The 16302-nt window shown below is 52.4% G+C and overlaps 1 protein-coding gene across 1 annotated transcript in view; it reads right to left on the bottom strand.

The window, feature by feature from the left end:
- CREB3L2 (cAMP responsive element binding protein 3 like 2) overlaps positions 1-16302 on the bottom strand; it is a 110120-nt gene that overhangs the window by 16729 nt on the left and 77089 nt on the right. The window contains exons 3-8 of the mRNA XM_037049122.1: positions 15133-15308; positions 13679-13766; positions 8766-8950; positions 6487-6633; positions 5560-5618; positions 3953-4021 (exon numbers count right to left, since the gene is read on the bottom strand). Of these exons, the coding sequence (XP_036905017.1) occupies positions 3953-4021; positions 5560-5618; positions 6487-6633; positions 8766-8950; positions 13679-13766; positions 15133-15308 (724 nt within the window). The remainder of the gene's footprint in view (positions 1-3952; positions 4022-5559; positions 5619-6486; positions 6634-8765; positions 8951-13678; positions 13767-15132; positions 15309-16302) is intronic.

The following is a 16302-nucleotide window of genomic DNA, read 5'->3' as shown; positions in this document are numbered from 1 at the left end:
GCATGGCTGGAGGTCGGCCGGAGGAGCAGGGCCCTCAGAAATGTGGGGTGGGAAGCGAGGCTGCATGCGGCTGCCCTGCATTTCAGGAAGGCGGTGTCCTCAGAAGGGAGTGGGGCACAGCAGAGGAGAAACCCAGGGAAGGACCCGTTCAAACAGTAAGTGCCTGAGTTCTAGTCCCCGTTCTACCTCTAATGGATGGAGGACCTTAACCTCGCTGGGCCTCGGTTTCCCCCTCAGTCCAAGGAAGTGATTAGAAGTAAGATGATCTGCACAGCCCACGTCAAACGGAAGCTCCTGTGATTCCACAAATCCGGGCTCAAGGAGGGGGACTCACAGTAAAACAAAAAATGAGCAGAGAGACCTGAGACAGACACAGGGAACTGTGGGCTGGGCAGCGTGCGTGCATCGCTGGTGCAGGAGAAAAGAACAGAATGGGGGGAAAGACGGGATTTCTCAGGAAGGAGACCAGGGCAGGGTCAGCGAGCCTGCAGCTCAGAGAGGGGGCTGAGGAGCCCGGGAAATCCAGGGGGAACCCTCCAGCCTCCACGCACCCCGGTCTCGCTTACACTTTAAAAGTGAAAATGCATTTCCTGGTTGAACACAGGAGAGGGGGGCCCCCTGGGAAACTCTGCCTCTCATCTCACACGTTTCCCGAGGGCCTGTGATTAGTGGGTCGCCTGAGCCAGGGAAGCGTGAATGTGCTTTCACGCTGTCTCAGCTCTGCTGGCAGAGGCTCCCATGGTAAGGCCACCAAAGGGTCTGAGGACTTCCTCCTGTCCTCTCCTGTCCACACCCTCTTCCAGTTTTCTGAGCTCAGCTACATGGGTCTTTGCACCTGGAAACCAAAGTGCGCCCTGTAGCTGCTGCTGCTGCTGAGGTCAGTCCCGGAAAGAGCGAGAACTGACTCTCACCTGAGCGCTCATTTCATCCGGGTGGAAAAACCGCTTGCAGGGTGCAGAGCAGAAATAGTAAAATGTACGGAGGTGTGATGTTTTGTTAAATTTGGTGAGTGATGAAACACCTGTTCATCTTTCCCGCCACGTCGTGCCATCGGAGACACTGGCACACGGGGTGTCCCACCCCACTCCTCGTGACCCCGGCTCACTCAGGGCTGTCACTCCTGCCTCTGTCCAGCTACCTCCAGAGGACGATGACATGAGAGGCATAAACAGAACACAAACACAGGTGTGCATTCCATGGGCCCAGCCCTGTCCTCAATTCAAACACTGGGTCACTTACACAATGGGCCACGTATACAGGGTCCAAAAGGCTCCCCTTCCCACACGCCCCAAACACAGACACCTGTGACAGGTTTAGGGCAGGAGACTGCCACCGTTCACGTAACAGTCACGGGGGCTGGCGAGGTATCAACCCAGCAAGGGGGGCCTTGGGGGCGGGGGCAGAAGGAGCTGGGGATGAAGTCCAGGGGAAGGCAGCCCCGCTGTCCCTGTGGGCGTCAGCAGAGGCTCTGCTTTTATTTTTTGACTCCTTGAACTAATACACATTGAAAGCTGCTGGACTTAGAAATTACACCCCTCCAAGCTCCCTGATAAGATTATCTGTGGGAAGATTATGGACTAATCAATTGTTGGCCATCACCACCATAAAAAGCTTGTCTATCTGGAGAGGTCTGTCTGGAAGAGGGAGAGGAAATTCGAGGTGAGCACGCACAGGACTCTGCAGGGGACCACGGTGGCCGCTCTGGCAAGCACAGGACACAGCAGGGACCAACACCAGCTGACAGGTTTTCCCCAGTGGGGGTCCCAGGAGGCTAACTGCCCAGGACAGGGTCCACACAGGAAAGAGGATTCTCGGAAAAGGTCATGAGATATGCTGGCCCCAAATATGCCATCTGTGCCCAGGCCTCATAGTCAAGGTCACAGTCAAACAGATATGGCCATTATCGAAGATCAAAGCAATGGGTGGAACCCAGGCTGCCGTTCCGTGAAACTGGATATATCAAATCTCAGACAAACAAGGATTCTGTAGGAATATTTTCATTGATATAAAAATATGGCCAGTGTGCTCTGCTAAATGGAAAATTTTCTTAACAAAAGACTATGTGCAAGAGGAATGTATATAGGTATAAAATACTCTAAATTTATAAAATGTATAAAAACTCAATGATGTCAATATATCTGAGTAAAAAGACTGCGGTTTTAAAACGGTATTTTCTGAGTTTTTTTCTTCAATGACTATGGGTGTGTAAGTTGTTTTTTTTTTTTTTAAGGTCAGCCTGGAGAAGGAAGGAGAGACCCTCCTTGATTACCAGCACCCGCTGCTATAAGCACAGCCTGTGCTGAGCCTCTGCTGCCCCCGTGTGGCTCATAGAAGACATGACACCCAGAGGCCCAAGACAACACCCAACCTGGACCAAACTCCAAGGCTATCCTGAATAGATTCCTCTTCCCCTTAATACAAGTTCATGGCCTGGACTTGTCCCACTCATTAACACCAGGCTTTGGGGGGGGAAAAGTGCTAGGGTGGGCTGGGAACTGCTATCTTGCTCCTGATGCTAAAGAGACGAATACGGAGCCTGGCAGGGGGTCAGGACCCAGAGACGGGCTCTGGTGGGACTGAAGGTGGAGATAAGGATGGCACCTCAGGAGACGAATGGCCAAAGGCAACCGTGACACCAGAATCTGTAATCGGCACTGGAAACATCTTCTATGTCTCAGGGGATCGAGGTGATGCCCCAGGGAGCTGGGGATGGTTACTTCTGCAGTCTGTCTACAGGGCATTGAGGTGACAGCCCCCACCTACTTATGTGAGTGCACGCTCCCAGAAATGCAGAGGGGAAGTCGGCGGGTGCACAACGTTCAGTATTCCCCCCAGGGGAGTTTTAACTTACAGTGAATCAGCTTGCCGTTGGAGCCACAAACCGTGGAGATTTGATAATGTCATTATCGAACGGCGGGCAAGTAGATTTCACCTGATCTTTCAGCATTGGCAACACGGCTAGAGAGCATTCCTGCTAAGCCTCGAAATGGTGGACAGTTTGCTCTGCTTGAATTGTCAGATCTACAACAACTAAGGGCAACAGGACCCCCCGACGAATCCCCTCACTGTCAAAGCACAGGGAAGTACCACACACGACACCCAAATACACGCATTCTGTCTGGAACTCCCCGACTGCCTGTTTTTTCTCCGGCTTAGGACCCAGGAAGGAAGCTCCATGTGGTCCTCTTGCGTGCTGGCCCCAGAGTCAGGCCCTCTGCATTCAAATGCAGCCCCAGCATGACTGTGTGACCACAGAGAACCCACCCGGACTCTCTGAGTCTCAGCTACCTCCCTGGTGTGATGATAACAGGAAGACCACATGGGGCTGTTCGGAGGTTAAATGAGTTACCATCCACAAAGTGCTGAAAACAGTGCCTGGCACAGGGAGTCCGGGAGAAACCAACTCATTAACTCATCCCGTCCTTGAATTATACTTCAAAATGGGTTTGAAGTGTAATTAATGAGGTAATTAATTTTTAAAAAACAGTAATTAAAAAACAAACTTAATGTTCTCTTTTTTTTCTGCACTACTAAAGATCCTTTCTTACGAAAATGGGGTGACAGTGGAATGGCCAGGGCCTCCTTGTCCACCTCTGACGCCTGGTGTCCTTTTTAGGAGAATCAAGCCTATTGACTCGATTCTCCTCCGAGCCCCTCCTTAAGCCCCTCCAGTCATAGCCCTTGTCAGAATCAGCATCTTCATCCGTGCCATGTGTTTCAGGAAAAGTGAAAAGCATGTGTGTGTTTGTGTGTGGCCACGTGTGTTTGTGTGTGGCCACGTGTGTGTGCATGTATGTACTGTGTGTATATGTCTCTGTGCGGAGGGGTACGGCCTTCCTGGCTCAACGCCATCCCCTCCACTTTTCCTCCAGCTCTGGCCCTGCATCAGTCCGCCCCCTGCTGGCGTCTCTCCTTCCAGCAGTGCACCCAGCCCCCGACTCAGCAAACTCACCTGTTGGTGTTCTCCAGCACCTCCACCTTCTTCCGAAGCTCCAGGTTCTCCGTGGAGCAAGACTCCACCCTACCCAGGAGAGAGGAAGAAGCAAATCTGTTTTATCAGTAAAGCCGTGAGCCAGACGCTCTGGTGGAAGGAACTGGGGATCAGAGAAAGATGGGGAGCCAGCTCCTCCAGCAAGGAGGGGGAAAAGCCTGGCTCACCGGAGCTGGGAGGAAGTGGGAGAAGACAGGAGGAGAAAAAGAGAAAGAGTCAGGTAAGGAGGGCCTCAGTGACAGAAAAGGAACAGGGTGGCGCAGAGCGTGAACTTCCCTGAGGGTGTTCCAACCTTGTCTGCTCTGACCTGTTCCCTACAGCTCTCAGGGCCATCACGGCTTCTCTGTGAGGATCAACTCTGGGTGGTCCCACTAAGCGCCACAGGAAGGATTATCGGGAAGCCAAGGGGCTCAGGGCATGACAAGGAGGGAGGAGGAGAATGCATGCCCCAAAGACCCAAAGAAGAGATTTTCACAGAACCCTCCTCACCCTGGATGCCCACAGAAAATGACAGACCAGGATGGGACTACTTCAGAAAAGCTAACTTCCACTAGGACCTTCAAGAACCAGCCAGGATCCACAGACCGCTCCTTCCCCAGATACACAGGAAGATTAATTTCTGATGCGGGGCCTCGTTCCCATCTAAAAATGGTATTCTTTTGTCAGCTAGGGAACTCTTTTCCAGGGCCAGTGGGAAATTGTATTTAATTCACATTTTTCTAACAACCCTTCTGATACTCATTTCAGGCTTTTCAGAAGGGCAAAAGGTGCCTTCGAGCGTTGGTGTGAAAGGTCTCTTGCCTGCAGCATGAATTACAGCAGACAGAAAATAACCAGTCCCACTCTGCCTTCTCTAGGGGAGAGGGGAGTGGCCCAGCGAAACAGACCAGGTCTGCTCCTTTGGTGGGGGGTGGGCGGTTGCCTGTCCCCTGGGGAGTTCTGGGGGGTCGTGCATGTTAATATTTGCACCTGTTTGAAAGGAAGCCTTCGAGGACTCGGAGATCTTTGGTTGGAAATGGGTGTGGCCCAAATGCCTGCGAAGACTGAGTGCCTGGCTGGCCACATTACGCCAAGTGAGGTACGTCAGACAGAAAAAGGGAAGAACCATAGGACTCCGCTCAAATGCAGGATATAAAGCTGAAAGCAATGCATGAACGCACAAGACAGACAAACCAAAACTCATAGACGCAGAGAACAGTATGGAGGGCACCAGAGGGAAAGGTGGGGAGGGGATGGGAGCGGGTAAAGGAGTCAAATATATGGTAATGGCCGAGGACTTGAGTTTGGGTGGTCGGCACACCATACAATAATCACACAGATGATGGACTATAGAATTGCACACTTGAAACTTACATAATCTTATGAACCAGTGTCACCCCCCCTAAATTAAATTTTGGACAAAAAGGTTGTACGCTTCCCTGTAACAACCACTAGGTGGCAGGCGACACACGGCTGACTAGCCGGCGGCTCTCCCGGCAGCTGGGCGGGGACCTCCCTGCAAGCCCGCACACCCCGCCTTCCCCGCGTGCAATGCCCAACTAGCGCAACCCGTTCGGGGAGAGGCTTACTTTTTCTCCAAGCTGTCCATGTACTCCTTCTTCTTTCTCCTACTTTCCTGGGCAGAAATCTGAGACATGCGGAAAGGGAAAAGGGTCAGGTCCCAGTTACACCAGAAAGCCAGCCCTGTGCCTACAGCAGAGAGGAGCCCTGGGCACCGCGATCACGGAGGCCCTGCTCCCTTCTGTGACCACCACCCACCGGTTTAACGCAGGACAATGGTCTGCGGAAACTTTCTATAAAAACCCCAATCCAAAAAAATAAAAGATTAAGCAAACACCCATGAGCATTTCTATTTATTTACTTATAAATTACAGGCAGACAGGGGGAAAAGATGGAGGCTGGCAGTTGGAAACCCGGCCTGGAGACCTCAGGGACAGCCTGGGAAACACAGTCATACTGTGATGACCATGTACGGTGCCAGGCGGGCACCGGAAATGGGGGGGGGGAAGTAGAGCACTTTGTGAAGTACATGATGGTCTACCCACTCTGCTGCATGCCTGAAGCTATTAACAAAATAACATTGAACGTCAACTTTGAAAACAAATTTTAAGTAAAAAAGAAATCAGTTACGGACACGCCCCACTGGAGGGAAATATCATGTACATCATCAAACAAATTTCCAAGGCTGAGGTTTTTTTTCAGTGATATCGGTGAAAGTTCTAATGGTTTCCTCCCACCCTGAATGACTCATTGCAAGCACCAAGGATGCGCACACCCACTCGGGGAGCTCACTGACCCAGCGGGTGGACGCAGGGGCTGGAGGAGGTCGGGCCAGGGGTCACTATGTCCCCCTCCCCCGCTCCTGGCCCAGGGCAAGGGAAGGGCTGGGGCTCAGAGGGGTGGGTGTTGGCCAGCCGGAAGGGAGTGGGGGGCGCACAGGCTCGCTTCTGCTCACGCTCTTGGCTCACAGAGGCCCCTGGCTTTGAAGGGCTCACCTTATTCTTGATTTTCCTCCGGATTTTCTTCAGCGCCTTCTCCTCTGACTTTGTCAGGGGCAGTTTGGTGGGGATGGGGTAGCCCTCGGCGATCAGGGTCCTCTTCTCCTCCTCCGTCAGGACCAGTGGGCCTGAGCCCTGCAGTTTCTGTGCAAACCAAGGAGCAGAAGGGGGTCAGAGAAGGACAGCTGGGCACGCTGAGGCCACCCCTCCTGAGGGGCGCAGAGACTCTATCACTGTCCTACACAGCAGCTAGGGGGAAAGGCTGCCCCGTCTGCTCTTGGTGAGAAACAGGCACTTTGAAGCAGAAAAGGAGAAGATGCTGTCTGTCCTGTGAGTGTTACAGCCCACAGATCATAACTCAAGGGGGAGGGAAAGGAACCTCCCTCCCCATCACTTCCCAGATCGTGCCCCTTGGGCTGGGACGGCAGAAGTGAAGGGCAGAATTCTCGGCTCACGGCCCTGGAGACTTCCTGGCCTGGGGGGAGGGGGGGGGATGAGGGTGGAGCTGACGTGTAGACAGAGTTGTGCTGCCTCCTGAAAACACAGTTGTGTAGGACACTCTCTGCTCACGGGGTGGGGGGGGGAGGGGGGGGGCGTTGCTCCTTGTCCTTATCGCTGCCAAGGGGCCCGGGGAAGATGAGGACTGTCGCTCATCTTGTGGAGCCCACGACAGAGGGACGTATTTATAGCGAGTCAAACAGACCGAGCATCCACTACAATGTTTGCTCCGTGCTAAATGCCATGGAGGACTCAGGACAGACTCCGTCTCTCCGGCAGCTTCCGATCAAGACTGAGACTGTGCAGATGCCCACGAAAGAATGAGAGGAAGGAAAGGATGAGATTAACTCAGGGTGCGTTAAAAGTGTGGAGAAACAATACCTCCATGAGTTTGTGTGGGTGGGAACTGGGCCTCCTGAGGGAAAGGAGGTGATTTATACCAGGGAGGGGAGGCATTCCAAGCAAAAGGGAGTATTTTGACAAGCGCAGATGCGCCTTGAGGGGGGAGGCGTTTCTGAAGCTGCAGAGGGTCCCAGCGGACACAGCGCAGGGTTACCAGGGTCTGCCCCCCACGCGGGTAACCAGCGAACCACCAGGCCGCTGAGAAGGGTGTGACATTGGGGGACTTCCCCCATGAGCATGTCGCATGGACAAACTGGGAGGACACGCAGGGACACAGGATGACAGCTGGGCTTGTCATCGGAGGAGAGGTGGAGTTAAGAGTCGAGCAGAAGAGAGGGAGTGGAAAGAGTTCATTCTCTGTCCTCAGGCATGAACTTTCAAATGTCCAGACTCAGGCTGGTAGATAACTCCCAGAGAATTTTTAAATACCTGATTTAACTCAAATTTCTCTACACGATACACATTCAATGAATTGANCCAGGGAACCACCAGGCCGCTGAGAAGGGTGTGACATTGGGGGACTTCCCCCATGAGCATGTCGCATGGACAAACTGTGAGGACACGCAGGGACACAGGATGACAGCTGGGCTTGTCATCGGAGGAGAGGTGGAGTTAAGAGTCGAGCAGAAGAGAGGGAGTGGAAAGAGTTCATTCTCTGTCCTCAGTCATGAACTTTCAAATGTTCAGACTCAGGCTGGTAGATAACTCCCAGAGAATTTTTAAATATCTGATTTAACTCAAATTTCTCTACACAATACACATTCAATGAATTGAGTGTCATTGTTAAGAGTTAATAGGCATCGATTAATTCCTCGGTACAGTCAGAAGTTAATGGTCTGCCCTATTTGCATTTGGAGAACGGTGCTATTACAGATGTTAAGGATCAATGGTGGCGCGTGACCACTGACTTGTCACTGGGTTCAGAGTCCCATCATGGGGCGGGGGGCTAACCTACATTTTTGAGCTTTAGACATCAAAGTGTTTAATCCCGGAGGGATTTTTAAGTTCACCAAAGACTGCTTCTTTAAAAACAAAGCTCCTTCCCATTGCAGGTCCCAGGGACCGCCTACGTGGGTGGTAAGTGTGTGTGATAAAATTTGGAGGGGGAAATAAGACATTTTTATTCCTTGTGCTATTGCCAGGTTAAAAAAAAACATACGAATAAAACTGGAGGTGTGCGAAGAAAGAGACACGTGTTACTAGATGAGAGGACAAGCCATTCTGAAAAATGTTCCTTGAGATGATCATTCTGCTTTAAACCTAAACCTTCCTTATAAGACTAATAACCAAGTGGCCTTGACTGGCAGCCACTCCTGGGGACGGTCCAGGTGACAGAATGGAGGGGGTTCACGTCCAGGGATCCAGCCCAGACTTACATGAGGCGCTGTGAGGAGTGGGGAGCTGGCAAGGGTGGAGGGGGCCCGCGGCACGACCCTGGCGGGGCCGTGGGTCTGAGGCAGGCCGAAGGGGTGCAGGCGCGGGCTGGGGCTCAGGCTGCCTTCCGAGTCGCTGCTGTGGCTGCTGGGAGGGGTGGGCGGCAGGTGCAGGTGGTCCACGGAGGCTGGGGGACAGAAGGCAGGTTTTGGCCATCAGAGAGCAACGAAGCAGGATCTGGGCACAAACTACACATCCGTACGGCCGAACGCCGAACGCGGGACGACTGAACCAAACAATGAGGGAGCTCCATGAGTCGGTACAAGATGCATGGTTAAGAGGGAGGAACACTCAAGGTGCAGAACAGTGTATAAAGCAGTGGTCCTTTCATATGAAACAGCAGAAAAAGAGAAAACAGTTATGGTTGCTTGTACCTGCATAAAGAGACGCTGGTAACTCAGTAGGAAAGGAATCAAATGATGACCTCAGGGCAGGGGGAAATCAGGGGAGGGAGGCAAAGCACTGGCAAACCTCTCACTGTATTCATTCCGTACCATTTCTATAGTCGGACTCGTAAACCTTGCGAATGTATTGTGATCTTAAACACACACACACACGCAAAAACCCAACAGCCTGGGAGCCCAGGAGGGTTTGAGAGAAGCTCATTTGTTCCTGGAGGGATGTGCGTGGCAGGTCCACAGGCAAGAGGCCAGACACTCCCCGGTCAGAAAGCACTAAATCCGTCCGCAGAGGACGACAGGCACTGGCAAGTCAGCGGGGAGGACGGGGTCCCTCCTGCCAAGCCCTCCCCTGCATCTGAGCCTTCAGGAAGGCGCACAGCAATCGCCGGGTCAGGCCAGGAGCCTCAGTGAGTATCAGCCTCGTGTCTCCAGGGCAGCCAGGATGGGTCTCGGGAGGGAATCCACTCGGAGTTCACTGGGAACCAAAGGGTCGCTGGTTCGATTCCCAGTCAGGGAACATGCCTGGGTTGTGGGCCAGGTCCCCAGTAGGGGGCACTAGAGAGGCAACCACACATTGTTGGTTTTCTCTCTCCTTCCCTTCCCTTCTTTCTAACAATAAATACATAAAATATAGGAAAAAATAAAATAAAATTATTTTTAAAAATAATAAAAGCTCTGTGCTCTCACTCCTTTTCCAAATGGTGGATCTTTCCACTCCGCTGAAAACACGGTGAGCTCCCGCCACTGTAGCGGAGCCCAGGGGCGGGACCTTGGTAGGCCTTTCACCTCCCAGCCTCCGGGGGCCTCTGCGGCACTCAGCACTGGACCGCCTCGGAACTGGGCACAGCGCCTGGCTGCCTCCCACCCCCGGGCTCGATCAGCCAGGGAATTGCCAGGGGCTGGGAATGAAATGTGAGCTGTGAAATAGGCTGACAGACAAGCATGGGGTGGGGGGGAGGGCGGGGCCACATGGCAGGCCTGACAAGCCCACTGACCGACAGTCACCTCACAGGATGGTCTGGTCAAAGTCCCAGCTGGGCAGGCCGCTGGGGTCTTCACCTCCCAGGCCCACAGCTTCCTCAGCAAAGGCCAGTCTTGGCCTCCCTCTGCTCCCATGCAGCTAGGATAGCACACCTTCCGGGTGTTGGAGTAACTTCCTCTTCCTGTGCCTCCAAGCACACAGCCCACCTCGGACTACCAGACCACAGAGCCCCGCATGGTCCGTCCCCCTCTCCCCGCATGCCGTCTCTGTGTAGCTACCCTGCACCCACTTATGAAAAAAGCATGTCTCCCCGTTTTGCCTTTTATCCCGCCCCAGGGATGTCCTCACTTTGCTTTTTCCTGCCCCTAAATGTGCCACCAATGGATTTCATGGAACCCTCCTTCTGCCCCCTCCTTTGATTCAAATGCATAAAGCTGCAAACTGCCCTTCTCTGGAGCGTTTTCTCCGTCTGTTGAGGTTGTGCTTCCTGGCAACTGTCGTCAGACTGGCTCAGAGTCAACTCACACAGATTCTTCACAGGTTTGGACATTTGTCACATCAGTGGGGCCATGGCAAGGCAGCCATCTGACGTCTTCAAACAGAGAAGGGCTGACCCGCTCTCCAGGGAAAGGCCTCTGGGAGGCAGGACGACTCCCCTAAGGAAAACGGCCCTGCCCAGAGCTGCCTCTGCAGGTAACCAGCAGCAGCTCAGGGGTTCGCTCTCCTGCTGAGATACCTGAACGCTGATGGGGGTGGGGGGATAGGTCCTGCCCCTCTCAGCCTCCCCCTTCTGATCACGGTGTCCCATTTCCACTCACAGCACACCCTGCTTTCTCTCTCATCCTCTCTCTGATTTTGACCCTCTTTTTCTTTTTCCAACCTGCTAATTTTTGCTCCATGCTTCCCTTTTTCTCTGCCAAGGTCTTGCCAGAGAGCTGTGTCTAGGGGCGCTCTTAGAGCTCAAGAATGTTCTAGAACAAGGCTATACACCTCTATTGCCAGCACCCCACCAACAGCTGCAGGCAGTGAAGCCGGATAGGCAAGTGCCGTAAATATGTGCTCATCTAGAGAAGAGTCCTGTGTGTGTGTGTGTGTGTGTGTGTGTGTTAACCGAGGTTTTCCCTGCCCCCAGTTCCCACGGCACTTCCTGGGGTTAAATGAATCAAACGAGAAGGCCATCAGACTGAAGTGCCCCGCACGGCGTGGTGGCCTGCACATGCAGACCAAAATCCAAGCCTGCAAACGTGCCCATGCCACCAAACTGAAACCCAAGGACACCAGTCACAGGCAGCCAAGCAGGCTGGAGGCCACCGCTGACAATAATGCCCTGACTTTGCTCCCGTCTCTTCTCTCTAAGCCTCTCCCCGGAGCGCTGCAGAGTGGAGGCGCCCTAACCACTTGTGGCTGGGTACTGCCCCTTTCTGACCAATCTTTGCTCACATAAACTCAACATGTATACCATGCCTCAGTTTACCTTTCAACAATGGTTACACAGACAAACAACCATCAGGAGGAGACTAACCTATTAGGGACGCCGCCATCTCCCACGTGGGGCCGTGACATCTGGAGAGCCAGCCAAGGGTTCCTGGAGCTTCCCTGTGCCTTCCGCTTACCCAAATCACTCACACTTGTTCCTCCTTTCGAAGCAGAGGGTGCTCCTCCCCACCAGAACCACAGAAACGACAGGGAAACCGAGGCAAACTGGAACCTCCACTTCCCTACCTGGTACAAGTTACTGACTCGGCCCCCGGAGCCTCAGTATCAGATTTCTAAATATCGTTTGCAACTCGATCTTGGGTTGCTGAAAGGGCTGGGACAACAAGAAGCGGGAGGCCCTCAAGGATATTGGGTTTCCTGGTCTCTGTTTGTCAGGGACAATGAGGAAGGCCTGCTATTTACCCTGGGGACACCTCTCCTCCCGTGACCCCAGATGCCCGAGCCACCGTGGGACTCGCTCGCACAGTTACACCACTTTCGGAGGCGTATTGCAACATAAATGAAATGAACACCGTGCATCGGATGCCAATAACAAGTGTCATAAAAACAACAACAACAACAAAAACCCCTACTTTACAGCAGTATCTGAAGCTGAGAGGCCCGAGGGCATATCACTCAGTGCAAAGAAACAACCGTCTCAATATGGAGTCTACTCAGTATTATTCATTTTTCAAATGCAATCCTTTCTCTCCTTTGCTGATAATAAAGGCAAATGCCAACCCTGATGAAATGGTCTCAATTGAGAGGGTAGGTCAAAATAGACAGGTGGGGGGTTAAGAATAGTATAGGAAATGCAGAAGCCTAGAATTTGTATGTATAACCCGTGGACATGAACTCAAGGGGAGGGAGAATGTGGGTGGGAGGGGGTATGCAGGGCGAAGGGGAATAAAGGGGGGAAAATGGGACCACGGTAATAGCATAATCAATAAAATATATTTTTAAAAATCAAACCAAAACAAAAATTATTCTATGGAAAGAATTTTTGCACATCATGAAATGCTACCTGGTAACTGACCTAGCAAAAAAAGAAAAAGAAATAAAGAAATGGTCTCAATGACATCCCACATCGGTTCTAGTGGAATGAAGGCAGACCGTGCGTCCATGAGAACGGCTCACATACGATGAAGCACATCCCATGGAATAGAAGCATGCACCACAGCACAAGTACCTCTCCCATGGCAAACGCACGTACAGATTTCCTCATCGTTCGCCACACTAAGGAGTTATCCTTGTATCGGTAAAAAGGAAGGCCGAGGCCTGGCTGCAGGCTCATGAGAGAAGATCTCAATAAACAAGGCAGGGGGACCTTCACTAGACTGTGCAACGTAGGGCTCAGGATTCCTAACTGCGGGCTTCCTACGAGAACAACAGGGAGAGGTCAGAAAGAAACTGACACACACACAGGCAGAAAAAAGGGAAACTGTGACAACTTCAACTATGACACTGAGTTCTAACTAGGTGACAAGAAGCCCATGGGGTGCACGGACGTTGCAAACCGAAAGCAGGCCCCTTGCTACTGCTGTCGTCCCGAATCGACTGTTAAATACACTGAATTGATCCAGCAGGTACCTGGGGAGTTCACTCCCCAGCGGGCTTAAGCGAGAACTGTTGAAATGGGTGGCTGTGGGGTGCCTGCTCCTTCGCCTCTGCGGGGCCTCACTCCAGCGCAGGGAGCTGGGCTATTCTCCACCGGAGTCACAGCGGTCTAGAAAGGCTCTGAAAAATCACCCTGGCTAGGAGCAAAAGCAACGTAACACATTCCACTTGGAAAGAAGCCTGCACACACACAGAAACATAATACGTAGCTTTCAAAAAGACGTCTTGAGAATCCAGGCTTTTAAGAGCTGACCTATTCCATGCAGCGAGCTAAGTCTTTGGGACCAACGGGCCCCCAGCACTTCCTCCCACACCCCCTTTCTCTGCAGACCCGCAGGGGCCCCTGGTGACCCAAAGGGACACGGGAGAGGAGACAGACCTTCTTTAGGAGAGAAGTTGAGGAACTGATCCACTTCATGAGGCTCCAGCTTAATCTTAGGGATGACCGTCTGGCAAGAGGAATCGACCTAGGGGAAGAATTTCAAACACGGTTTTTAAAAACCAGTAGCACCCCCGACAAAACACCCAGGGGGACTCCCTGTCACCTGTGTCAGCCTCGCAAGGGGTGGCCCTGCTTCTCCAGCCGAGGCCTGGCTGAGCACAGGTGGCTTTGACCTCCCTCTGGTGGCCAAACCCGGCACTACAGCTGATGGAAGCCTCGGGATCCCCAAATTCGAAGCCCGGGGCTCCCTCACGAGTCCACTTTCTACTGTCTTTATGGTAAGAGAAATGCATGGCATCCCCAAACAGTCTGAGGAATTTTTAACCGGCCCGTGCCAGTCTGTGCTGAGTGAGCACTGGGCGAACGGCACGCCCTGCATTCTCTCCGGGCTCCCTGACGGTGGGCGACACCCACCCAGGAAACGCTTGGTGGGGGAAGGAGAGGTATCTGGTCCGAGCACAGGGAGCAAGGCCACGACCCTGACCTTCCCAGACACACACTAAAAACCAGCTGAACTAAAGTGTGTGCTGCCAGGAGCCGGTCCAGTGAAGAGACTCGGGCAACCACGGAGTGAGGAGCTGCGGGGCGGGGGAGGGGGGGGGCGTTGCAGAAACGCTCCACCCAATCGCTCATCTTCTCCTAAATGCAATGTAACCAGCAAGCACTGAGGAGTGTACGTAGGGCCCAGCAGGGGCAGCTCTACCGCTCCACGCTGCCTCGTCCTGAACAGGTGGCTGGCGGCGGTGGCCAGAAGGTAAAATATTCACAGGAGCTAGCGTTCCCTATGGCCGCAGCTCTACAAGCCATGGGTTGCAGCATCTGCTCACCCAGGCCCTCTCCACCGGCTAAAAGTCAATCCTGTCCAACATCCCACTCCCCCCGCCCTTTGTTTTACTATGACCATCTATATGGTTTTTTAATTATTTTGTAATGGTGATCATAGAAAAAAATGAAATCATAGTTGCTACCAATTTTTCTGGTCAATGCCTTTAAAGAAAATTGTATCGTCAGTGCTGACACCAGATGGACATATCCTTAATACGCATACACATACATAGTTGTATACCCTTAAACATATCCAGCCCTGCCTGGTATAGCTCAGTGGATTGAGTGTGGGCTGTGAACCAAAAGGTCACCAGTTCAATTCCCAGTCAGGGCACATGCCTGGGTTGTGGGCCAGGTCCCCAGTGGAGGGGTACAAGAGGTAACCATATATTGATGTTTCTCTCTCTCTTTCTCCCACCCTTTCCCTCTGTCTAAAAATAAATAAATAAAATCTTAAAAAAAAAAAAACACATCCAGCCACGAGCTCCCAAATGACTAAATGCCTCGTTAGGGAATAAGAATGTCTTTGGATCAAATCGGTTCATGCGGGAGACAGTCGAGTGTACCCCAGTGTTCACTTCCAGAGCAAGTTCCTCCTTTTCAAAAGGGGTGGAGATGGCCGTGATGGTCAGAGTGACAGAGGGGACCAGTCCCGGGGGCGACTCCTCCGTCATCGGCTCGGTCTTGACGGTGGCTGAAGGGAAGTCTGCCGACAGGTACCACTTCTCGCTCTCTGCTTCATCTGTGGGAGGAAGACAAGCGCAGATGTGGCCTGGTTCAGGACCATGGGCGTAAGTAAGACAAAGGACCTCTGGTCTTTCTCCTCAAAAAAAAAAAAAGCTCCAACAAAGAATTATTGAGAGTAGCATAAAAGGACATAAAATGAGGGAGTGAGAGAGGAGATACACGGATAAAGGAATGAATGGCCAAGGGAGAATCGTCCTTGTATCCGCTCAGGCATAAGTTTGCCCAAAGAAACTCCGCGAGGACCCATCAATGGAAGAAACTTGGCCTCCTGTTTCCTTCCCACAGGAATGTGGGAGAATCTCAATGTGTCATCTTTTATACTTTTTGGGTTTCAAACCAAGTTGCATGTATTATCTATTTCTAAATAAATAAATAAGGACATTTAAAAATACAGAAGAAAATGGCTGGCAACTGGGGTCTCAGGAGAGAAAACCGCAGACAGTGGTGGGCAGGCATCTCTACCCTTCTCCCAAAGGACAGCGTTGGTTCTTTTTTTCTTCCTTCTCACTCTCTTTTGTCTTCTTTTGTTCTCCTACTGCCCCACTGACACATTAAACCAGCTCTAGACTTCCAGAACTTTCCCTAGCCCTCTGGGAAACCAGAGTGTGTAACCACCGTCTGGCCCTCGCTGAAATGGACTACAGAATCCTCCAGAGAAAAGGGTTGGATGGGGCGGGTCCGGCTCTGGGTTTGCCACCGGCTTTCGTGATCATTACCAGGCCCGGGGTTAGCCGCAAAGCCTCACCACAGCACAGACAAAAGCACAGCTACCACTCAGCGCACACTCGTCCTGGACCCAGAGCAGTTCCGTGTGTTTCAGACCCGGCCCCTCAGCACAGCCCTGGGACAGGAGGGAGGAGGGCAGAAAAGGAAGACACAAGACTGCAGACGGGGGCCGAACAAGAAAACCACAAGTCCGAGATTCTCCAAAATCAGCTTTCCTCGCCTAATCCCAGTTTTACTAAAACGAGGAGAAGGCATTTCGACAC

The sequence above is a fragment of the Sturnira hondurensis genome, unplaced genomic scaffold (assembly GCF_014824575.4).
Source record: "Sturnira hondurensis isolate 20B ecotype Veracruz unplaced genomic scaffold, ASM1482457v3 Scaffold0006437, whole genome shotgun sequence".
Lineage (NCBI taxonomy): Eukaryota > Metazoa > Chordata > Mammalia > Chiroptera > Phyllostomidae > Sturnira > Sturnira hondurensis.
The sequence above is the reverse complement of the archived record's forward strand: the minus strand, read 5'-3'. Positions and strand labels throughout refer to the sequence as shown.